General features: G+C 39.6%; 1 protein-coding gene across 1 annotated transcript in view; it reads right to left on the bottom strand.

The window, feature by feature from the left end:
• Positions 1-18,516, bottom strand: part of LPGAT1 (lysophosphatidylglycerol acyltransferase 1) — a 97,883-nt gene that overhangs the window by 51,375 nt on the left and 27,992 nt on the right. The window contains exons 4-5 of the mRNA XM_077338625.1: positions 5,543-5,661; positions 269-364 (exon numbers count right to left, since the gene is read on the bottom strand). Coding sequence (XP_077194740.1) covers positions 269-364; positions 5,543-5,661 — 215 coding nt within the window. The remainder of the gene's footprint in view (positions 1-268; positions 365-5,542; positions 5,662-18,516) is intronic.

The raw sequence follows: 18,516 nt of genomic DNA on the forward strand, positions 1-18,516 counted from the left end.
CCAGACCATAAAACGCTACAAATTCTGAAATGTACTGGTTACATAAATGTGCATACATTAGCTTATAGTTTCCATAAATCTGTTTTTGATAGTCATGTGTAAAAAAAAAAAAGCTATGCAGAGCACTCAAGTTCTACTCCTTCCCCTCAGCCTTCTACTACAAATCTTGCTGAATCTGCCACTGTGGTCTCTCATGCTTCCAGACTATAACTACCGAAGTATAGCATATGATTCTGTGAGTAAATTTCAATATACTTTGAAGTATTACCTGTCTTATAAAGAAATCTCCATGAAGTAGAGATACAATTCCAAAGTTTGTATATTTAAAAATATGATCCATCAGCCACATCATCTGACGAACAACCTGGAAAAGTTAAAATTATAGTTAGTTCATTCTGCATGCAAAGGGGGAAAAAAGAGCAGATCAGCTGAAATCAACACAGTGAGGTTTTTAGTCATAAAACACACATATATTATATATGAAATAAAATACAGTAACCCTTCTCAAAACACAAAAGTGATTCTATATCATTTTTTCTTATTAAATTGAGGAATAAATATAAACGCTGTTTTGTGGCAACATCCCTGTAGGGTTTTAAAGGAGTTTTGAAAGATGAATACTGGCCAAAGAAAATCTAATTTTATTTCATTTCTCCCATTATAGCCATTTCAATGACGCCTTTAGACATCCTGGTCATTCTAAATTATCTTTGAACATTATTTCAGTCACACAAACCAGAAACTTGTTACATACATCAACTGTACATTCTGGTGCTAGTTAGGGGTGGGATACTGAGCAGTACCTTACCAGCATAAAGACATATAGGAGTTTCATACTTCTGTAGTGCTTGCTCTACAGAAAATTGGTGATGTTCTTATACCACAATTCAAGTTTCCCCTGAATCTAGCTACTCATTAACAGTAAATTAACAACCATCTTCTGAAATTTTCAGCATAAAAATAGATCTGTGTTTTTTGATAAAAAATTTGTCTCTTAAAACCATACAAAAACCTTGTCTATCAACAGACAAAATACATTTATTAAAACTGGGTTTTCATCAGAGCAGTTGAAGGGTAATATATAAAATCTAAAGAAAAGTTCTCACCTTATTTGAAGGTGAGCATTAGGAGATACAACACTTCTATCTTCCAGAATGTGTAAATAATTTCATGTTAGTACTGTCCTTAAAACAAATATTTCTAACATTCACTTTTCTTTTAAACTCATATAAATATAATAAATAAATAAATATTTATTTATTAACATATGTTGTTGTTGTTAGGTGCGAAGTCGTGACCGACCCATCGCGACCCCATGGACAATGATCCTCCAGGCCTTCCTGTCCTCTACCATTCCCCGGAGTCCATTTAAGTTTGCACCTACTGCTTCAGTGACTCCATCCAGCCACCTCATTCTCTGTCGTCCCCTTCTTCCTTTGCCCTCAATTACTCCCAGCGTTAAATGTGTACAATGCCTTAGAGCTATTTTTTTCTCTTGCTTCTGTCTGTTTTCAGATGAATTGTCTTGAAGTAACTCTCCGTCTTGAGTCAGTTGGGCTCTGTTACTAGTTTTGCGTTTGACCTGCAGGCTCTGCTAACATTACCACACTTTGGTTTCTGCTCCCATTCCTCTTAGTACAATTTCTGTCACATAGCATTATTTTATGCTGTGGATCACACACAGAGAGCAACTCAGATGACAGACTTGAATAATCCTTTACCATGCATCTCTGTAAATCCCTTAGTTCATTGCTGATTCAGGTAAGTTAGACGTGTTGGTCGGAAGCAGTAGAAGAAAATTTGAGTTCACTGGAACCTTTAAGACCAACAAAGTATAATCTGGGTATAAACTTTCACATGCATCTGATGAAGTGTTCATGCACACAAAAGCCTTTTGTTATGTGCGAAGTAGTGTCCAACCCATCGCAACCCCATGAACAATGCTCCTCCAGGCCTTCCTGTCCTCTACCATTCCTCGAAGTCCATTTACGTTTGCACCAACTGCTTCAGTGACTCCATCTAGCCACCTCATTCTCTGTCGTCCCCTTCTTCTTTTGCCCTCAATTACTCCCAGCATTAGGCTCTTCTCCAGGGAATCCTTCCTTCTCATGAGGTGGCCAAAGTATTTGAGTTTCATCTTCAAGATCTGGCCTTCTAAGGAGCAGTCAGGGCTGATCTCCTCTAGGACTGACCGGTTTGTTCGCCTTGCAGACCAAGAGACTCACAAGAGTCTTCTCCAGCACCAGAGTTCAAAAGCCTCAATTCTTTGACGCTCGACCTTCCTTATGGTCCAACTTTCACAGCCATACATTGCAACTGGGAAGACCATAGCCTTGACTAGACGCACTTTTGTTGGCAGGGTGATGTCTCTGCTCTTTCGGATGCTGTCTAGATTTGCCATAGCTTTCCTCCCCAGGAGCAAGCATATTTTAATTTATTTGCTGCAGTCCCCATCTGCAGTGATCTTGGAGCCCAGGAAAATAAAATCTGTCACTACCTCCATTTCTTCCCCATCTATTTGCCAGGAATTGAGAGGGCCGGATGCCATGATCTTTGTTTTGCAAAAGCCAACTTTTGCACTCTCCTCCTTCACCCGCATCAACAGGCTTTTTAGTTCCTCTTCACTTTCTGCCATTAGAGTGGTATCATCTGCATATCTGAGGTTGTTGATTTTTCTCCCTACAATCTTGATCCCAATTTGTGACTCCTCTAATCCCGCCTTTCTCATGATGTGCTCCGGATACAAGTTAAATAGGCAAGGCGACAGTATACATATAAGATGACAATTTTATAATCTTGCAGTAAATAAAATCAAACACTAAATGCTTGAAACACCATAGAAATGAAGGTCATATCCATGCTTCAAAATGAATAAAAGTGAAATAGGAGCATCTGAACAGAAGACTGTCATAATCTTACACGTGGGGGTTGGCCAATGTCTTGGGTTTACCCCAGGAGACGTAATTCCAAAATCATGGATGTTAAAATGTTAGGAATGATAAGGATGGACTACATTTCTAAAGATACTTTGGGACAAGACGCCTAGAATGCAGCTAAAAGAGTGTTTAAAGTGCCAGGCAAAGCTGGAGCAGGAGATTCTCTCTTTCCACCTATTCATCTTTGAGTAGCTAGCCACTTGGCTGATAACCACCACAAGTTTAGCCAGTGGCTGTAAACGGATGCAATTGAGGAGGCAGGGTTCCAAGTTCTTTGAACTCCAAACTGGGCTCAAAAGAAACAGGGCTGTTTGTTCATTTCCAGAAAATAGGTCAGTTTTCCTAAGCCAAATCCCAAAGCAATAAGAATTCACCTATTTCTGATTTTACAGTGAATGTCAAATTGTAATGCACTACTAAGCATGCAATGAATTTTGCTGTAAGCAATATCACAAATTCAACAGTAGACAGAATAATTTTAAATGTAGTCATGGCTTGATCTCCAAAGCCTCAAAAAGGTTTTCTTGTACTGAGTGTCTGTAATCTAAGAGATATGTTTGTTTGTATATAAATAATTAGACTTAATGACTGCCACTCTCAGGCTAGCTGGCTTGAGGCAGTTCACAAAAAGATAATAAAACCAGAATAAAATTACAAACAAATTAGTAAAAAACCCAAACCCCACCTGCACAGTAACCCCATTCAGCTCCACCAATTAACCTGGTTCCAGTTTATCTATACCCTAGTTAACACAGACAGATGCAAAACTGTAAATGTTGCAGTATGAGTTGTTAGGCTAAATTAAAATAGCCTGGCTGCATCCCTTTTCCAGTGTTTAAACTGCTAATGCAATGCACTTCACTGTCTCTTGTGCATAAAAGCAAAGCAAAGAAAAACAAAAACAATGTTTGATGTCTCTAAATACCTACTTCCTGGCCACACAAATGATTTTAAACAATTTCTGTCTGCAAACACCTGTACTTTTTATATGTCTTGTTTACTCACTTCTTTGATTCTATGTAGTGATACTCATTGATTTAGGAGCCACATGTGGCTATTTGATATAACACCCGCAGCTCTTCTGGGCATCGTTCTCCAATATGGCACCCACCTCCAGTTTCAACAAAATCAGCAAATCCATTGTCCAGTGATTGATAGGTGGTTCCCACCTTGGAACAGTGCTTCCAGAGGGGTGAGAGGTAATTAATTTTAATAAGTTTTTAATTTAAAAAATCATGATATGGCCATATATGGTCATGTCAACCTGCCAATGAGGGGCCTAGATTGGGTGGGAAGGGGTGGGCCATACAAATCCTTGTTGGATGAGAATCATCACATGTGGAATTGAGAGGTAAATACTCTCATTTTAACTTAACTATGGGTTGGGGTGGGAGGACAGAGTAACTTAGGCCAGCTCCAGCTTTGTTTCCAGTGTTGGGATGGGTGAAGACAACAGAGCAACATAAGCCTGCCCTGGTGTCATATCTTCAAGCTCCGATCTGGCACCAGGGGGCACACCAGAGGCAGAGGCTCCCCCAGAGACTCCAGGAGACCAGGCTAACCCAGACCTGGAGCTGCCTGATCGCCCAGGGAATGAGCAGCCTGGGACAAGCCAGAATGAAACCCAGCCCCGCTACATCAAGCCTATGGACAAGGCAGTGACCAGCCTGGAGGATTTGCCAGAGGAGCAGCACCAAAGGCCAAAGGCCCCCACAGGCCCAGACCGGGAACGGTGGCAGAGACAACCTACCCTGACAGCTGTCAGAAGATGCGCACGCTTGTTAGCTCACTGTTAGGGTAGATGGGGCACAGCTGCAACTCCTTCCTCCAATGAGGATTAGTTCCAGCTGTAGCTCATCTGGCTGGGAGCTGCCCCACCCAGTCCTGGCTATTGGCGAAGGGCCTTGAGACAACAATTACTCTGCCCATCTTGCTGACGATTTTGATTCCTGGTCACCACAGTGAAGCTCTGTTCATTGTCTCTCCGGCTCTTTCTACTTTGGCTTACATTCCATCTCTCCCGCCTCTTTTTTACTTCAGCTTGACTTTCATACCTACCACATCTCTCGCTTTTGGATTATGATGTTCTCCCCCTCTGGCATCTCACTTGGTGTCACCTTGCCTCACCTCCTCCCTACTTGCTGTGAATGGTGTTTGCCTTGGCTCCCAACCTCCCAGACTGGACTCTGTTTAGAACTATGTCTTGGCATACCCATCTGGCCAAGTAGATGCAGTCCAGCAGGGCAGCACACCTGATCCTGTTTCTGCAAGTTCCCTCTGGTGAAGAAGACTAGAGGATAGGTAAGCTACAGGTTCACTGTGCTAGTGATGGGACTAAAAAGCCCAGAGAATCATCTGGATGCTCCCAATATTACAGTTATATATTTAAAGGTTATGTGAATGATGCTCTCTGCAAACCACTGTGTGAAGTAGCATTGTTGTAGGACACGGATTAACCAGTAGAGTAAGGTGTGTGTGTGTTAAAATACCTAGTGGATATTGATTTGTGTGTGGAGGATTGCACCTCAGTGCTCTGCACAGGACTCCTTAAATATTTCCAAGATGACTTAGAACTATATAAGAATATATACACAAATATTGCATACCGTGCCTTTGTCCTGAAGGCACATCATTAGAATGCAAACATCTCCAGTTGCTTGATGGTTCACTAGCATAACAGCTTCATCTTCTGAGATGGATTTAACGTCATCTCCCCATTCTACAACTGTTTAAAAAAGAGGCAAAGAAAAAATCCTTATTTAAATGATTTATTTAAAGCAGCAAAACCTTTAAAATACCCGCCTCAAAATTATTGAAATAGAAAGATGTTTTGAATTATGCAATCATTGAGCATCATAGAACCAGTATTATTGTGAAATAACTACATCCAGATAAATTCAGAAGACATTCCAGCAGATCATATTAGGTTGTAAAAATTTCAGAACAAGCACCAAAGCAGCAACGTATACCATGAAGTAGAGCGGAGGTTGTAAACAATATTTTCAAACAAATTTTCTTGGCACATACTTGTTTACAAAAAATCACAGTCCCTAATAATAAATAACAATAAAGTTCTTAGAATAAGCTGAAAATAAGGTTCTAACAGAAAGAAAATGCATAGTGGTAACAGATACATATGAGCTATATTTAATTCAACTGGGTCTCACTCATCGTGTTCCTCTGGTTAAACTCAATCTTCAGTACAGTTATGTTCACAGCTGACCTTTTGATCTTTCTCATACAGCAAGCAAAATGAACACCTTTAAGAGACTGTATGCTTCTTACCATGACTAAAGTTATAAATTCCCCCATCACCAAGTGTGCACCAGACAAACAAAAAGACAACGACTTGCTTGTGAAAAGCAAAGGTGTATTAAGAAATAAATCACTGCTATCACTATTGATCAACAGCGACTGATCTCAAAATCTGCCTCGATCCAATGTTAGAGACAAACAGAACCCACTCCGCAAATGAGAGTAATTCTGCAATCTTTGCCTTATCTGAGAGCCACCAAGGTCATGCAGGAAGAGACTATCCAAAGAACTAGAGAAAGCAGAGAGTCAGGAGTCCTCCCACTGGACTTGTCTGGTTCCAGAATCCCCAGGTCCATCCATGGGATGACAAGAATGGAGTTTGCAGCAAGTCTGAACCAAAGCTGGATAAGAAGACGAAGTGCATGTCTTGCACCACAGGGCAGTACATCATGAGTTCACACAGGAGGAAGGAGCTGGGCTCTGAGGGAAGGGTAAAATAAGGAGGTACTATAACGATTTAGCTGCTGCAGCCAGAACTCTACTGGTACAACTGTCCCTGTCCCATGAGTTTTTGTTATCTGACTGAAGGCTCCTAGCCACCGCATCCTACCTTCCTGTACCCTTGGTTAGCTTCAATGCTGATCCACTTGCTACTGCCAGACAGAAATCGTGCTCTCCCAACTGACAAACTTCTCCCCATTCCAGTTTGGAAACAAGACAATTTCTGTTCTGATCCCATAAAGATAAATTACTTACCTATTATGATCATGAGGAATGGTATACACTTTTTACTATATCCCTAAGCAATTAATATTTTCTTCAAACAGGGGCTCCATGTTTAATGAGCTTAACAGGCCCCGTGACTCTAATTGCCCCACCTTGTTTGTGTTACAGTATTTCTATGTGTTTGTTGTACTGAGATATGTATAAATAAATATACATCATAATATGTGTTTTACTGTTTTGAACACTTGCCTCTTTGCGGACCCTGAACAGGGTAGAAAGGAAGCATTAAAATGTTTTAAAGAAATAATTTAAAATAAACATTAAAAGTATAGTGTCCAGATCACAAGAGGTGATATTACCACTTTACTGTGTTCAGTTTTGGACACCACAACTGAAGATGTAAAGAAACTGGAGCATGTCCATAGGAGGGCTACAAAGATGGTGAGGGGTTTGGAGACAAAGACGTATGAGGAAAGGTTGAGAGAGCTTGGTCTGTTTAGCTCGGAGAGAAAACGACTGAGAGGTGATATGATAAGCATCTCCAAGTGCTTCAAGGGCTGTCACTTAGAAGATGGAGCAGAGTTGTTTTCTGTTGCCCCAGAGGGGTGGACCAGAACCAATGGGTTGAAATTAATTTTGGCTAAACATATGAAAGAAGTTCCTAACAGTTAGAGTAGTTCCCCAGTGGAACAGGTTTCCTCGGGAGGTGATGAGTTCTCCTTCTTTGGAAGTTTTTAAGCAGAGGCTAGATAGTCATCTGTCAGAAATGCTGATTTTATGAACTTAGGCAGAGTGGGTAAGCAGGAAGGGATGTGCCAGTGTTTGTCTCTTGTGGCTCTTCCTTGCATACCCAGGGAATTGCTAATTGCTGCTGTGCAATGGTAGGTGAATTCTCTCCACGCCAGGCTGGATTCTGTAGATTTTTGGTCAAGGGATCATTTGGGTATGAAATTGTGGTCACCATGGGTGAGCAGGTAGATGTGTGTTCCTGCATTGTGCAAGGGGTTGGACTAGTTGCCCTGGAGATCCCTTCAACTCTATGATTCTATGACTTTATTCCAAACAATGATCACATTCCCATGATTAATGAAACTTCCAACAATAAGTGGCATTTATTCCACCACCGCCATTGCCATTCTTTTTCATTGTGACAGCAAGGATCAGATTAGCATTTCCAAGCAGAAAAAAACAAAAATCATGCAGACATTATTTTAAAGGAAATTATGTAATAGACAAATGACTCAATAATCAACTAGTAGGAAGGAACAGACTTCAAGCTTACAACTTCTGAACAAAGTACAAAGTAAGACATGGCACAAAATAGATCGCTTCGCCGGAAGATCAGAGGAGAGAGCCAGGGGGAGGGACTTTGCAGAAACCGCAACAATGGTAACGCACAGAACTTTCCCGCTAGTGTTGCAGATTGGTTGCAAGAGTGTAGCGCTTTCCGGAGGGTGAATCCACTTTTTGGGATTTCTCTGAAAGCGCTACAACAAAGCGCTTTTTGCGGATCGGTTTCAGGAGTGTGGCAGATTGTCAACGATGTTGTGCATAACTGCAAATTAGTAGCGATTTCAATTTGCCACACTCCTGCTACAAAGAATCTGTGCAGAATGGCCCAGAGTTCTTCCACCAGGTCTTTGGTTAAGGCCAGTGCAGTTAAGATCTGGGCCCCTCCCAGAACCAACCAGGTCATCAGGCTACCGCTACTAATATGGCCCCCAAGGCCCTGCAATGAAACCAGTAGAGTTGGGAGATAATTTTATTTATTGACACCAAGGGTGGGTTTTATCGGATTTTATTGTATTAGGGGGATTTTATTCTGGGCTATTGTTGTTACCCGCCACCAGCCACTGTGTTGGAGCGGCGGGTATAAATAGAATAATGAACAAATTAAAAAACAAGAAAGAAAAACCAATAAGGTTTAATTCTGGGTCTAAGCTTAGAGGAGAGTGCAAAAGTTAGATTGAAACTCAACATCAAGAAAACAAAGATCATGACATAGAAATGGAGGTAGTGACAGATTTTATTTTCCTGGGCTCCAAGATCACTGCAGATGGGGACTGCAGCAAATAAATTAAAAGACGCTTGCTCCTGGGGAGGAAAGCTATGGCAAATCTAGACAGCATCTGAAAAAGCAGAGACATCACCCTGCCAACAAAAGTGCGTCTAGTCAAGGCTATGGTCTTCCCAGTTGCAATGTATGGCTGTGAAAGTTGGACCATAAGGAAGGTCGAGCGTCAAAGAATTGAGGCTTTTGAACTCTGGTGCTGGAGAAGACTCTTGTGAGTCTCTTGGTCTGCAAGGCGAACAAACCGGTCAGTCCTAGAGGAGATCAGCCCTGACTGCTCCTTAGAAGGTCAGATCTTGAAGATGAAACTCAAATACTTTGGCCACCTCATGAGAAGGAAGGATTCCCTGGAGAAGAGCCTAATGCTGGGAGTAATTGAGGGCAAAAGAAGAAGGGGACGACAGAGAATGAGGTGGCTAGATGGAGTCACTGAAGCAGTTGGTGCAAACGTAAATGGACTTCGAGGAATGGTAGAAGACAGGAAGGCCTGGAGGAGCATTGTCCCTGGGGTTGCATTGAGTCGGACACTACTTCGCACATAACAAAAGGCTTTTGTGTGCATGAACACTTCATCAGATTCATGTGAAAGTTTATACCCAGATTATACTTTGTTGGTCTTAAAGGTTCCAGTGAACTCAAATTTTCTTCTACTGCTTCCGACCAACACGTCTAACTTACCTGAATCAGCAATGAACTAAGGGATTTACAGAGATGCATGGTAAAGGATTATTCAAGTCTGTCATCTGAGTTGCTCTCTGTGTGTGATCCACAGCATAAAATAATGCTATGTGACAGAAATTGTACTAAGAGGAATGGGAGCAGAAACCAAAGTGCGGTAATGTTAGCAGAGCCTGCAGGTCAAAAGCAAAACTAGAAACAGAGCCCAACTGACTCAAGACGGAGAGTTACTTCAAGACAATTCATCTGAAAACAGACAGAAGCAAGAGAAAAAATATCTCTAAGGCATTGTACACATTTAAACATAGTGTATTTGGTAGTTTACTAAAGCTTCACTTACACACACACATGTCCCTGTTTCAACTTCCTATTATCTAACCAGCTTTAGCAATCTCAAACAATTCACTACAATGTCTTTTTACCAGAATGATCTGTGCTTTGAAATAGGAACGCTGCATTAAGATCTAGTCTTAAGCAAAGAATGAAGTGCTTACTGTTTTGTATTACAAATTCGTAAGGTACTGAATTGTGTTTTAAAACAATATTTACATTTCTTTCTGACATGCTGAGCCCTGAAATTGTGATGGACAGCCAGGTTGGTGCCCTCTGAATGCCAAACTCCAAGGCCTGCTAAAATTGAAACTGGTAGAACCTACAAGTGAGCTAAAAAAAAATCTGCCAAGGAAGAATGAAGGGGAATAACCAGATGCCAAAGCAGATCACTACTAATATCCTAATGGCTAGCCTTTATCTGAATCACTGAATGACATTTACTCTTCATATGACTACTCTTCTGTGAGAACAATTTCCTGTCACTTCACTTCTGAAGAGTACCAGTAACACTTGTGGGTTTGAAATCTAACAGCGTGTTTTGGAATACTGTCTTTTTCAGACACAAGACACCATCTTATCAGGGAAAAACATTTTATTATAGGTTTGAAGGAAAGTGTTTCTTTCCTGAGGAAGGAATGGGCTGTTCAAGACTTGTATGTGAAGACAGGAAGATGTCATAAGAAAAAACCTGCATTCAGATGGTTGCAACAGGGAAAATTCTCCATATGAAAGCAGTCCAGGTTGATGCTACCTACTTCAGGGTAGCAGCAACTCTCTGCATTGACAACACCTGACCCTTTCAATGGGATATGCCAGGAACAGAACATTCAGGTTGCAAATCAAGTATTCTATTACTGAACCACAACCACAGCCTTCATGACAACAAATAACCACACTAGACCCAAAACTTCACAGACTAATGTTTACAAATGCCTCACAAAGATACTTGGTCCTCCAGACCAATCCTCCCCACACAAAAAAAAAAAACCTGAAACGGTAAGTGAATACACTGGTAAAACATGTGCAATGCTGGAATGTTTAAGGCTTACAAATGAGTCATCTGAGTATAAAAAGCTTAGCTACAGAACAAAGTCTTGCTTTGATTTTAACAAGCTGCTAAGCACTTTTTGCCACTGATTAACCAAGTATGATCTAATTTGGCACAATAGTGGTCTGATTGATCCTTACACCTAAGTAACTCAAAAATATGTGTCTACTTTTGAAATAGGAATCTTGAATTAAATAGTTTATGATCTTCCCAAAATCATTTGTCATTATACTGAATGTAACTGGCAGAAGACATTTTAATCCTTGACAGACTGAAAAAACTTTACTAAACCAGTGAAGATTGCACTTCTAAACAAGTCCCAGAAATAAAGACTTTGGAGTTTCATTGAGCATGGTGGGGGACTGCATCCCATTAAAGGTTTCCCATTAGTAGTTCAGGAACTGAAAATAAAATGATGGAGAAAACAGTAGAAGATATAATTTTGTCAATTTCACTCTAAAGCTTTCTTTTAACTTTCCCATTCAATACAAGTGAGGCAAAAAGGACCACCAGAACATCCTGAAATTTACCCAAAATGTATTGGGTAATTGAAATAACACAAGCAAAGAGCAGATAAAATTTTAAATTGTGTAAGATTATGAACAAGTTCCATTATCCGCCTACCCTCCTCAATTTAATTTAATTTCCCTTTCTGTTAATTCAGAAGCAACATAGGCCATTTTTCTATATAACTTAGAAAAATCGATAAATTATCCTTATAGAAATTTAAAATAGTTGCTTCCTCAGAAGTATGTCTAAATACATATTTTCTGTATCAATGCAGACCTATTGGATTTTGCTAGCAGGTGAAAGGGAAAACTTGACTGTCATTCTTGGAATGTCCTTTTGTCATCAGCTTTAAATGTTTCTTGTATTTGGTTTATCTGAAAAGGTATATCACTTCATTTGTACAAGTGAGCTCCTTTTGGCTATAGATAGTAGCTATTAAAGCATCCAAAAATTGCTGCAGAGATATCAAAAAATGATTAATTTATTTTGAACAAAAAGTTTACTTTATTCACTGTGGCTGCTTAAAAATGCTTTCAGCCTGAATTATATGTGCTTTTTGAAGAACTGACAACGTTTGCAGTATGCCTTTGACAAATAATATATAGCAGAGTTCACTGGGGATTCGTAGGTTCACAACTAGTTGAAAAAGAGTACAAGTTACTGATAAAAGATACAAAGATAATACTAAATCCATAGCACATTTCAGCCTTGACCTTTCTAGGAGCAAAGCAATTCCTTTAAGGCTACAATGAGAACTGTTGCCAGGGTATTGCCATGGTAGAAATTTAAACAAGATTATGCTTTCCCCCCGATGAACTTGGGATTTTTACTTTAAGTGATAACTATCTTCTGAAAGCATGGGGCTGCTTACTCACTGAAGGTGTTAACTAATATTGTATTAGTTTTTTTCCATTACTCTTGAATAATTCACCTCATACTTGCTGCATTTCACAGCCACCTGACCCTGCTTTTAATTTTTTTCAGATCACCAAAACAAATCGACAGCATAATGAGAATGCAGGTTCTAATCTCTCAAAGCTTATGCTGAAAAAAAATCTTGCAAGTCTCTTAAGTGTCACATGACTCCTGTTCAAATTATTCACAATTTGTCATTAAGAAAATGGATATGTGGTATTTACTTAAGAGCATTTATTGCTATTCCTCGTTGGCATGACTTCTTAACCTTTTCTGCCCCCCCCCCTTTAAGATGCTTGGTATTTACTTCCCTCCCTTCCTCCATCTCACCTGCCTCAGCTTCTGCTTGTCCATCCACCTGCCTGTCTGTCCACTCACCCATTCACTTTTCCAGGTGCAGAGAAGAAAGAGAGTCTGAGCGGGTGCCAAGCTGGAGCCAACTCTAGCCTCGCCTACTCTTAGTATTCCCTCCACCAAGTTCTCACATGGCATTTTGGGTTGCTGTGATGACCAACATGCCATCCAAACTCCTCCTTTGGGAAGGGCTGTGCATGAAAGAAAAAGTATTGCTGTTATCCCCAATTATTTTTATTAGAGAAATAAGATTATTATTATTATTATTATTTAAAATAAGAACTCAGTGTTCTCTCTGGTTTATAGACCCTTCAATTGTTGTCAAGAGTGGTCCTGTTTGGCAGATTTTTAAAATCTGCACAATGGCCAGTTGTTGGCTATCAGGAATGAGGATAGATGTTCTGCCTTTACAGGAGTGTAATAATACAATGCTATATATTACTTTTACCTAAACTTCAATGAAAAGTAATCTGATAGAAGAAACACAGCAATTCCTCCAATCCCTGCTTTCTCCACCATTCACAAATGATGCATGTGAAGTACTTTTACAAGTTCAGAGAGAGAAACAGGAAGTTTTCTATGTAATGCTTGCCTGCAAAAACCCAAGAGTAAGACTCAGCTAAGAATAGATCATTACAGGTTTTACATAGCAGAATCTATGAATATGGTAACAACTGGTTCTGCAAACAGCTGAACCTTCTACATATCACTATATCATCTCAAGGCTGCTTTTCTCTATTCTTTTCACTATTATTATTGCCTGGAAATTTATATCTACCCTGATCTAATCGTCTGCTTCACTTTGTTATGAAAGTACATTTCTAATCAAAAATTGTAACCTACTAAACCTTTGCTGTTGAGCAAACAAAATTATTGAAATTTATATAATTTATATATTTATACTGCTTTTCCACTCAACTTGGGGTCCTGAAGGCAGTGATCAAAACATTGCAACAAGCTTATAAAACATATAAAACTAAGGAGGGTCAGTGAAGCAATGTCAAACAAACGCAGAAAGTCTTCACCTGCTAGAAGAAAACAATGAGAAGGACAGAGGGAGGGAATTCTATGATTTTGGTGCCACAGCCAAGGAGGCTCTTTCTTCAAATACAGTAGAGGAGAAGTTGCAGTCAAATCTATCTAAAATATAAGAATTCAGTACAAGCATATCCCCCCTCACACTACCGTAAGACAGAACAACTTTGTTATTTGAGAAAGAACTGAGAATTCAGCACAGACCCACCCCAATAACACACTTCTCATACATCTATATGAAAAGCAAAAGTAATTAAGAAAAAAATTAAAATCTGAGTAATTGAGATTTGGATCTGAAAGCTGTGACTATGATCCAGCAAATCACACATGAAGCTGACACACACTGTGAGCTATGGAAAGAAGGCCAAGAACAATGAGTGCAATCCATTCTATAACCATCAACTGGAAAGCCCTAGCTGTACAAATGTTACTTACCTACTGGAATCTTCCTAACAGAATGGGTTCTCTGCATTGTCCCTAATGTCTGTTGCTCCTCAGATTACACAAAATGCTAGAGACCTCTGCCTCTTTAAATTTTCTTATAATAAAATCTTTTGAATCCTTGATTTGGATTGGAACCCCAGTAGGCATTACTTCCCCCACCAGTGGGACTATTTTACTTGTGGAAATCACTTTCTATCCTAACTTTTTTGTCCCCTGAAATATCAGGAGTTCAGGCCCACACACAGGATTTTTAAGGGGTGTGTGTGTTCCAATACATTTCATAACCTTCGTGAAATTTCTTAAATAGTTCTTACTTTTTCCTGAATTTTTAAACACTTTTCTATTATTTTTCTATCTTGTACCATAGTTAATAGGTTTTCATTTAATCAATGAGTAGCTTTTTATTATTTATTTTATAAAATCTTTGGGGGGAGTTAACCCCCCCCCCAAAAAAAATCATGCACAGCCTTGCAGGAGTTTTATGGTTTCTTGTATGACCAGTGTGAACAACTAAATTGGAGCTTAATAAAGCTTAACCAAATACACAGTAGCCTGATATCTAAATAGCCTTTTCTCCTTTAGCTAATCAATACTGAATGCTATTTAATAAGAACCTTTTGCACTTTTCCCTGCATCAATCAATCAATCTTTATTTTTCTGTCATTTAGATCAAAACTGCTTTGTCAACCAACCATCCTTGGAGCCATAGTCTCTTGTCCATTCAGAAAATACCAATGGTAAAAGACAACCTTAAACCTAGCCAGAGATACAGGAGAAATCCAGGGCACCTTAAGTATTGTTAAGAGACTGTTTTGCATATATAGTACGTAACTACTTTAACTCCATCTGTGAATGATGCACTGTATCACGCATAGTAGTAAACAAATAAATTGCACTCAGAATGAAAGCAAAGTATCCTGCCTTGACCAGAGAAGCAGGACATTCCCTAAGTTAATGTATATCACCACCCAAATTAGTCCTTTATATTTTCATTTTAATTCAATCAAATTAAAATTCAATCATACACTGCCATCTTCTCAGCAGCTATTCATAGATCTACCAAAATTTGTTTGTCCTCCAGTCAGCAACATACCCAAACCCCATGTGGAATATCTTTATATAGGATTAGATTAATTAATTGCAATTAATCTAGAGAATTGCAATTAATCTAGAGAATCAATAAGTGCTTATATAGTTTGATTAACAGCTATCTAGTGGCAGAAGAATGGCAAGATCTTCAAGAAGGGAAGTGGCACTTATGTTCATCCTTGTACTTTGGATATTAATATTTTAATCAATACCAGTTTTCATACTATTTCTACAATATTATGGTACTATCGGAGACTTCTTCCTTGCAAGAGTGCATTCACTTACAGGACAAAAAAAGGGATCAAGAATTTATATCTGCAATAGATCTTCGGTAAAACTAATGAGCATTTCCTCTTTTTCTGTGTAATTTATTTGGATCTGAGAAGAAAATTTCTGGATCCTCATCAGAATAAGAAGTTTGTTAGTTCCTTTAACTAACTGGATTTTAGTATAACGTTAGAGGTGTGTAAATATATAGTTGCTGCAGTTATACATTGTTTTTAATTAATACTGAATGGCAACAGTAACTTTTTTGTTATACTGTTGTCTTTTTCTGGTTGAACAGCCTATTGACTTAAACACCTAAATGGGATTGCTAGGACTACACTGTGTACTGGCTTTCTTTGGGTATGTATGATAATCTGCTAGACCAAGAAAAACAAAAAACCTGCAATGCACTCTACAATGGGCTACCCTTGAAAACAGTTTAGTTTTGAATTGGCCTTCTCTCCCCACTTTTCTCTATGCTGTCCCTTTTATTCTCAATAAAAGTTTACTATATAAATGTTTTTCTTCCTTCCATTTTCGTAAATACACGACCAAATGTATTCACATGCTTAAAGGTCCCAGAAGAAACATAGGCTGCTTTAGGCGCACTTGAGAAAGGTTGCAGTTTGTGTAACAGGTCATGTAACAGGACATTTTGTGTAACAGGGAGCAGTTTGTGTAATAGGATATTTGACTGTTCTAAAATTTCACTTTAAAAGAACATCCTCTTAAATACCTGCTGATATTTATGTTATTTATAGTCTCCCTTTCTCGTTGAGACTCACAATGGATTACACAGTGAAAGTCAAGACAGTCAACAGGATGGGAAATTCAATAAACAATGCAATAAGGATTTGAACTGCAGGAAGCTGAACAGAGCTGAAACAAAGTTTCAGCATTAACCTGATACATTAAATTATTCAAATTATACAGACCAGTATCTTACCAACAGCAACAGACAGTATGAGCCAGGCTTTCTCAATCAGTGGTTCGTGATATCCTGAGGTGCCACAACAGCCCCAAAAGTTAACTAATCGTTTACATATTTTAATTTTCTTTTAAATTATTGGGCCCCATAACCAATGATCCTTGCTGGCTAAGGCATGTCACATGTGGTAGTATCTGGAGCCCAGAGAGCTAAGTACTCTCATTTTAACTTAACTGTGGGAGGAGTGACACCACAGCATAGGCCTGCTCCAGCCCTTTTTCTCACATATGGGGGGGGGGGGGTGTCAATAAAGTAGCTTAGGCCTGCTCTGGCCCTGTTTCTGCAGGTTCCCACTGCAAGCTCCCTTTGGTGAAGAAGAGCAAACTGGTAGCCAGCCCAGCGTGCACATATGGTTTTGTTCACAAATCACCTCAAAAATTTTCTGTACTGTCACTTCCTGTGCTGTGGGAGTGGCCTGGCGATGTCACATTCAACGGGAGTATCTGGGTGAAATCACTTTTGGTGACATGTGATTTCCAGAGCTGTGGCAGAAAAATGTGGCCTGTTGACATCACTTCCAGGGTTCCTCAAAGCCTGAAGAATGTTTAAGGAGTTTCTCAACAGTAAAAAGGTTGAAAAACACAATAGTATAGTCCACAGTCCCTAACCCTTTACTCAAGCATCTTTCTGAATCATTTATTACAGTACAACCCACCAACCTGTTTTTTTAAAAACCCTCTTGAATAATTCTGTTTTGCATTATTACCAAAAAGTCTCTTTGCATAGTTACCAGAGAGTGTGAGTATGAGCCTTCCTGACTCCATCAGGCAAGCCACTTCACAAAGTTGAGGCCATGACATTTTCTTACTTCTCCCATGCTTTTCCCCATCAAGAGTAATGACAGTACATAGTGAAAGGCTCAGTATTTTGACAGCAACGCACTTTATCTCCCCCTCTCCCCAACCAGAGAGAAGGCAATGAGTTCCCTGATGTTTTTAAATTAAATTATTGGATTGTTTTAAAATGTTTTAATTTTGTTTTATCCCATTAAATGTTATAAGCTGTCCTAAGCTTTCAAATATGAGTTGGAAAATAAATAAAAATAAATGGGTGTAATTTTCCTGGGCATTGCCCGTTCTTTCTGCGACTGAGCTAGGAAAATTTGAGAGATCTTTAAATGAACACTGAAACAACTGGCTTTTCTTTACAATCAACTGCCTTATCTTCCTGAGCTTTGCTTTCCAGCTAACGCTCATGGGCCTTTTCCGCACAAGGGATTTGCTGTGGCTCATCACTTGTCTGGTCCTGCAGCAAATTCACAGTTCCTAATTTCAATGCCGGTCTATTGCAGTTCCAGGGCTGTCACAATTGTGGACATCAGTTGCCCCAAAACAAGAAATTGTGGAGAAACGCAGTCCCTTTCTTGCCATGGGGAACCTCATGCTGCAAGTCATAGCAGGGGGGACCTGGAAGCGGAAAATCCAGCTCATCCATTGTCATGCTTCCCTGCACCAACACCCACCTCCCCAACGCCTGATCACCACTTACTTCCCCCAGCTTGAGGCACAGAGAGACAGAGACAGAGACAGAGAGAGAGTCTTTTTGCAACGTAATTTCAATGGCTCAAAATGGCAGAAAAAAAACACCCCTTGACACCATTTCAGCTGGCACCTCTCATTTTATGTACTTGTTTCCATGGAGAACGAGTACAGTTCTTGAGCTACATTAACCATCCCTTTGGGGGGAATATCTTTAATGTTGTTTCCCACGTCTATCATTCTCAGTATGCATGATCAAGGAACCACCATTCTGTCCGCGATGGCTATCAAAAAAGCAGCAACCAGGTTTATGATTGCACTCAGGTGCCCCTACCACAGAATGGAAAGCACCCGAAAATTGGAATGTGGAACGAGGAACCTTCGCAGCA

This window comes from Paroedura picta, chromosome 1, assembly GCF_049243985.1.
Source record: "Paroedura picta isolate Pp20150507F chromosome 1, Ppicta_v3.0, whole genome shotgun sequence".
Lineage (NCBI taxonomy): Eukaryota > Metazoa > Chordata > Lepidosauria > Squamata > Gekkonidae > Paroedura > Paroedura picta.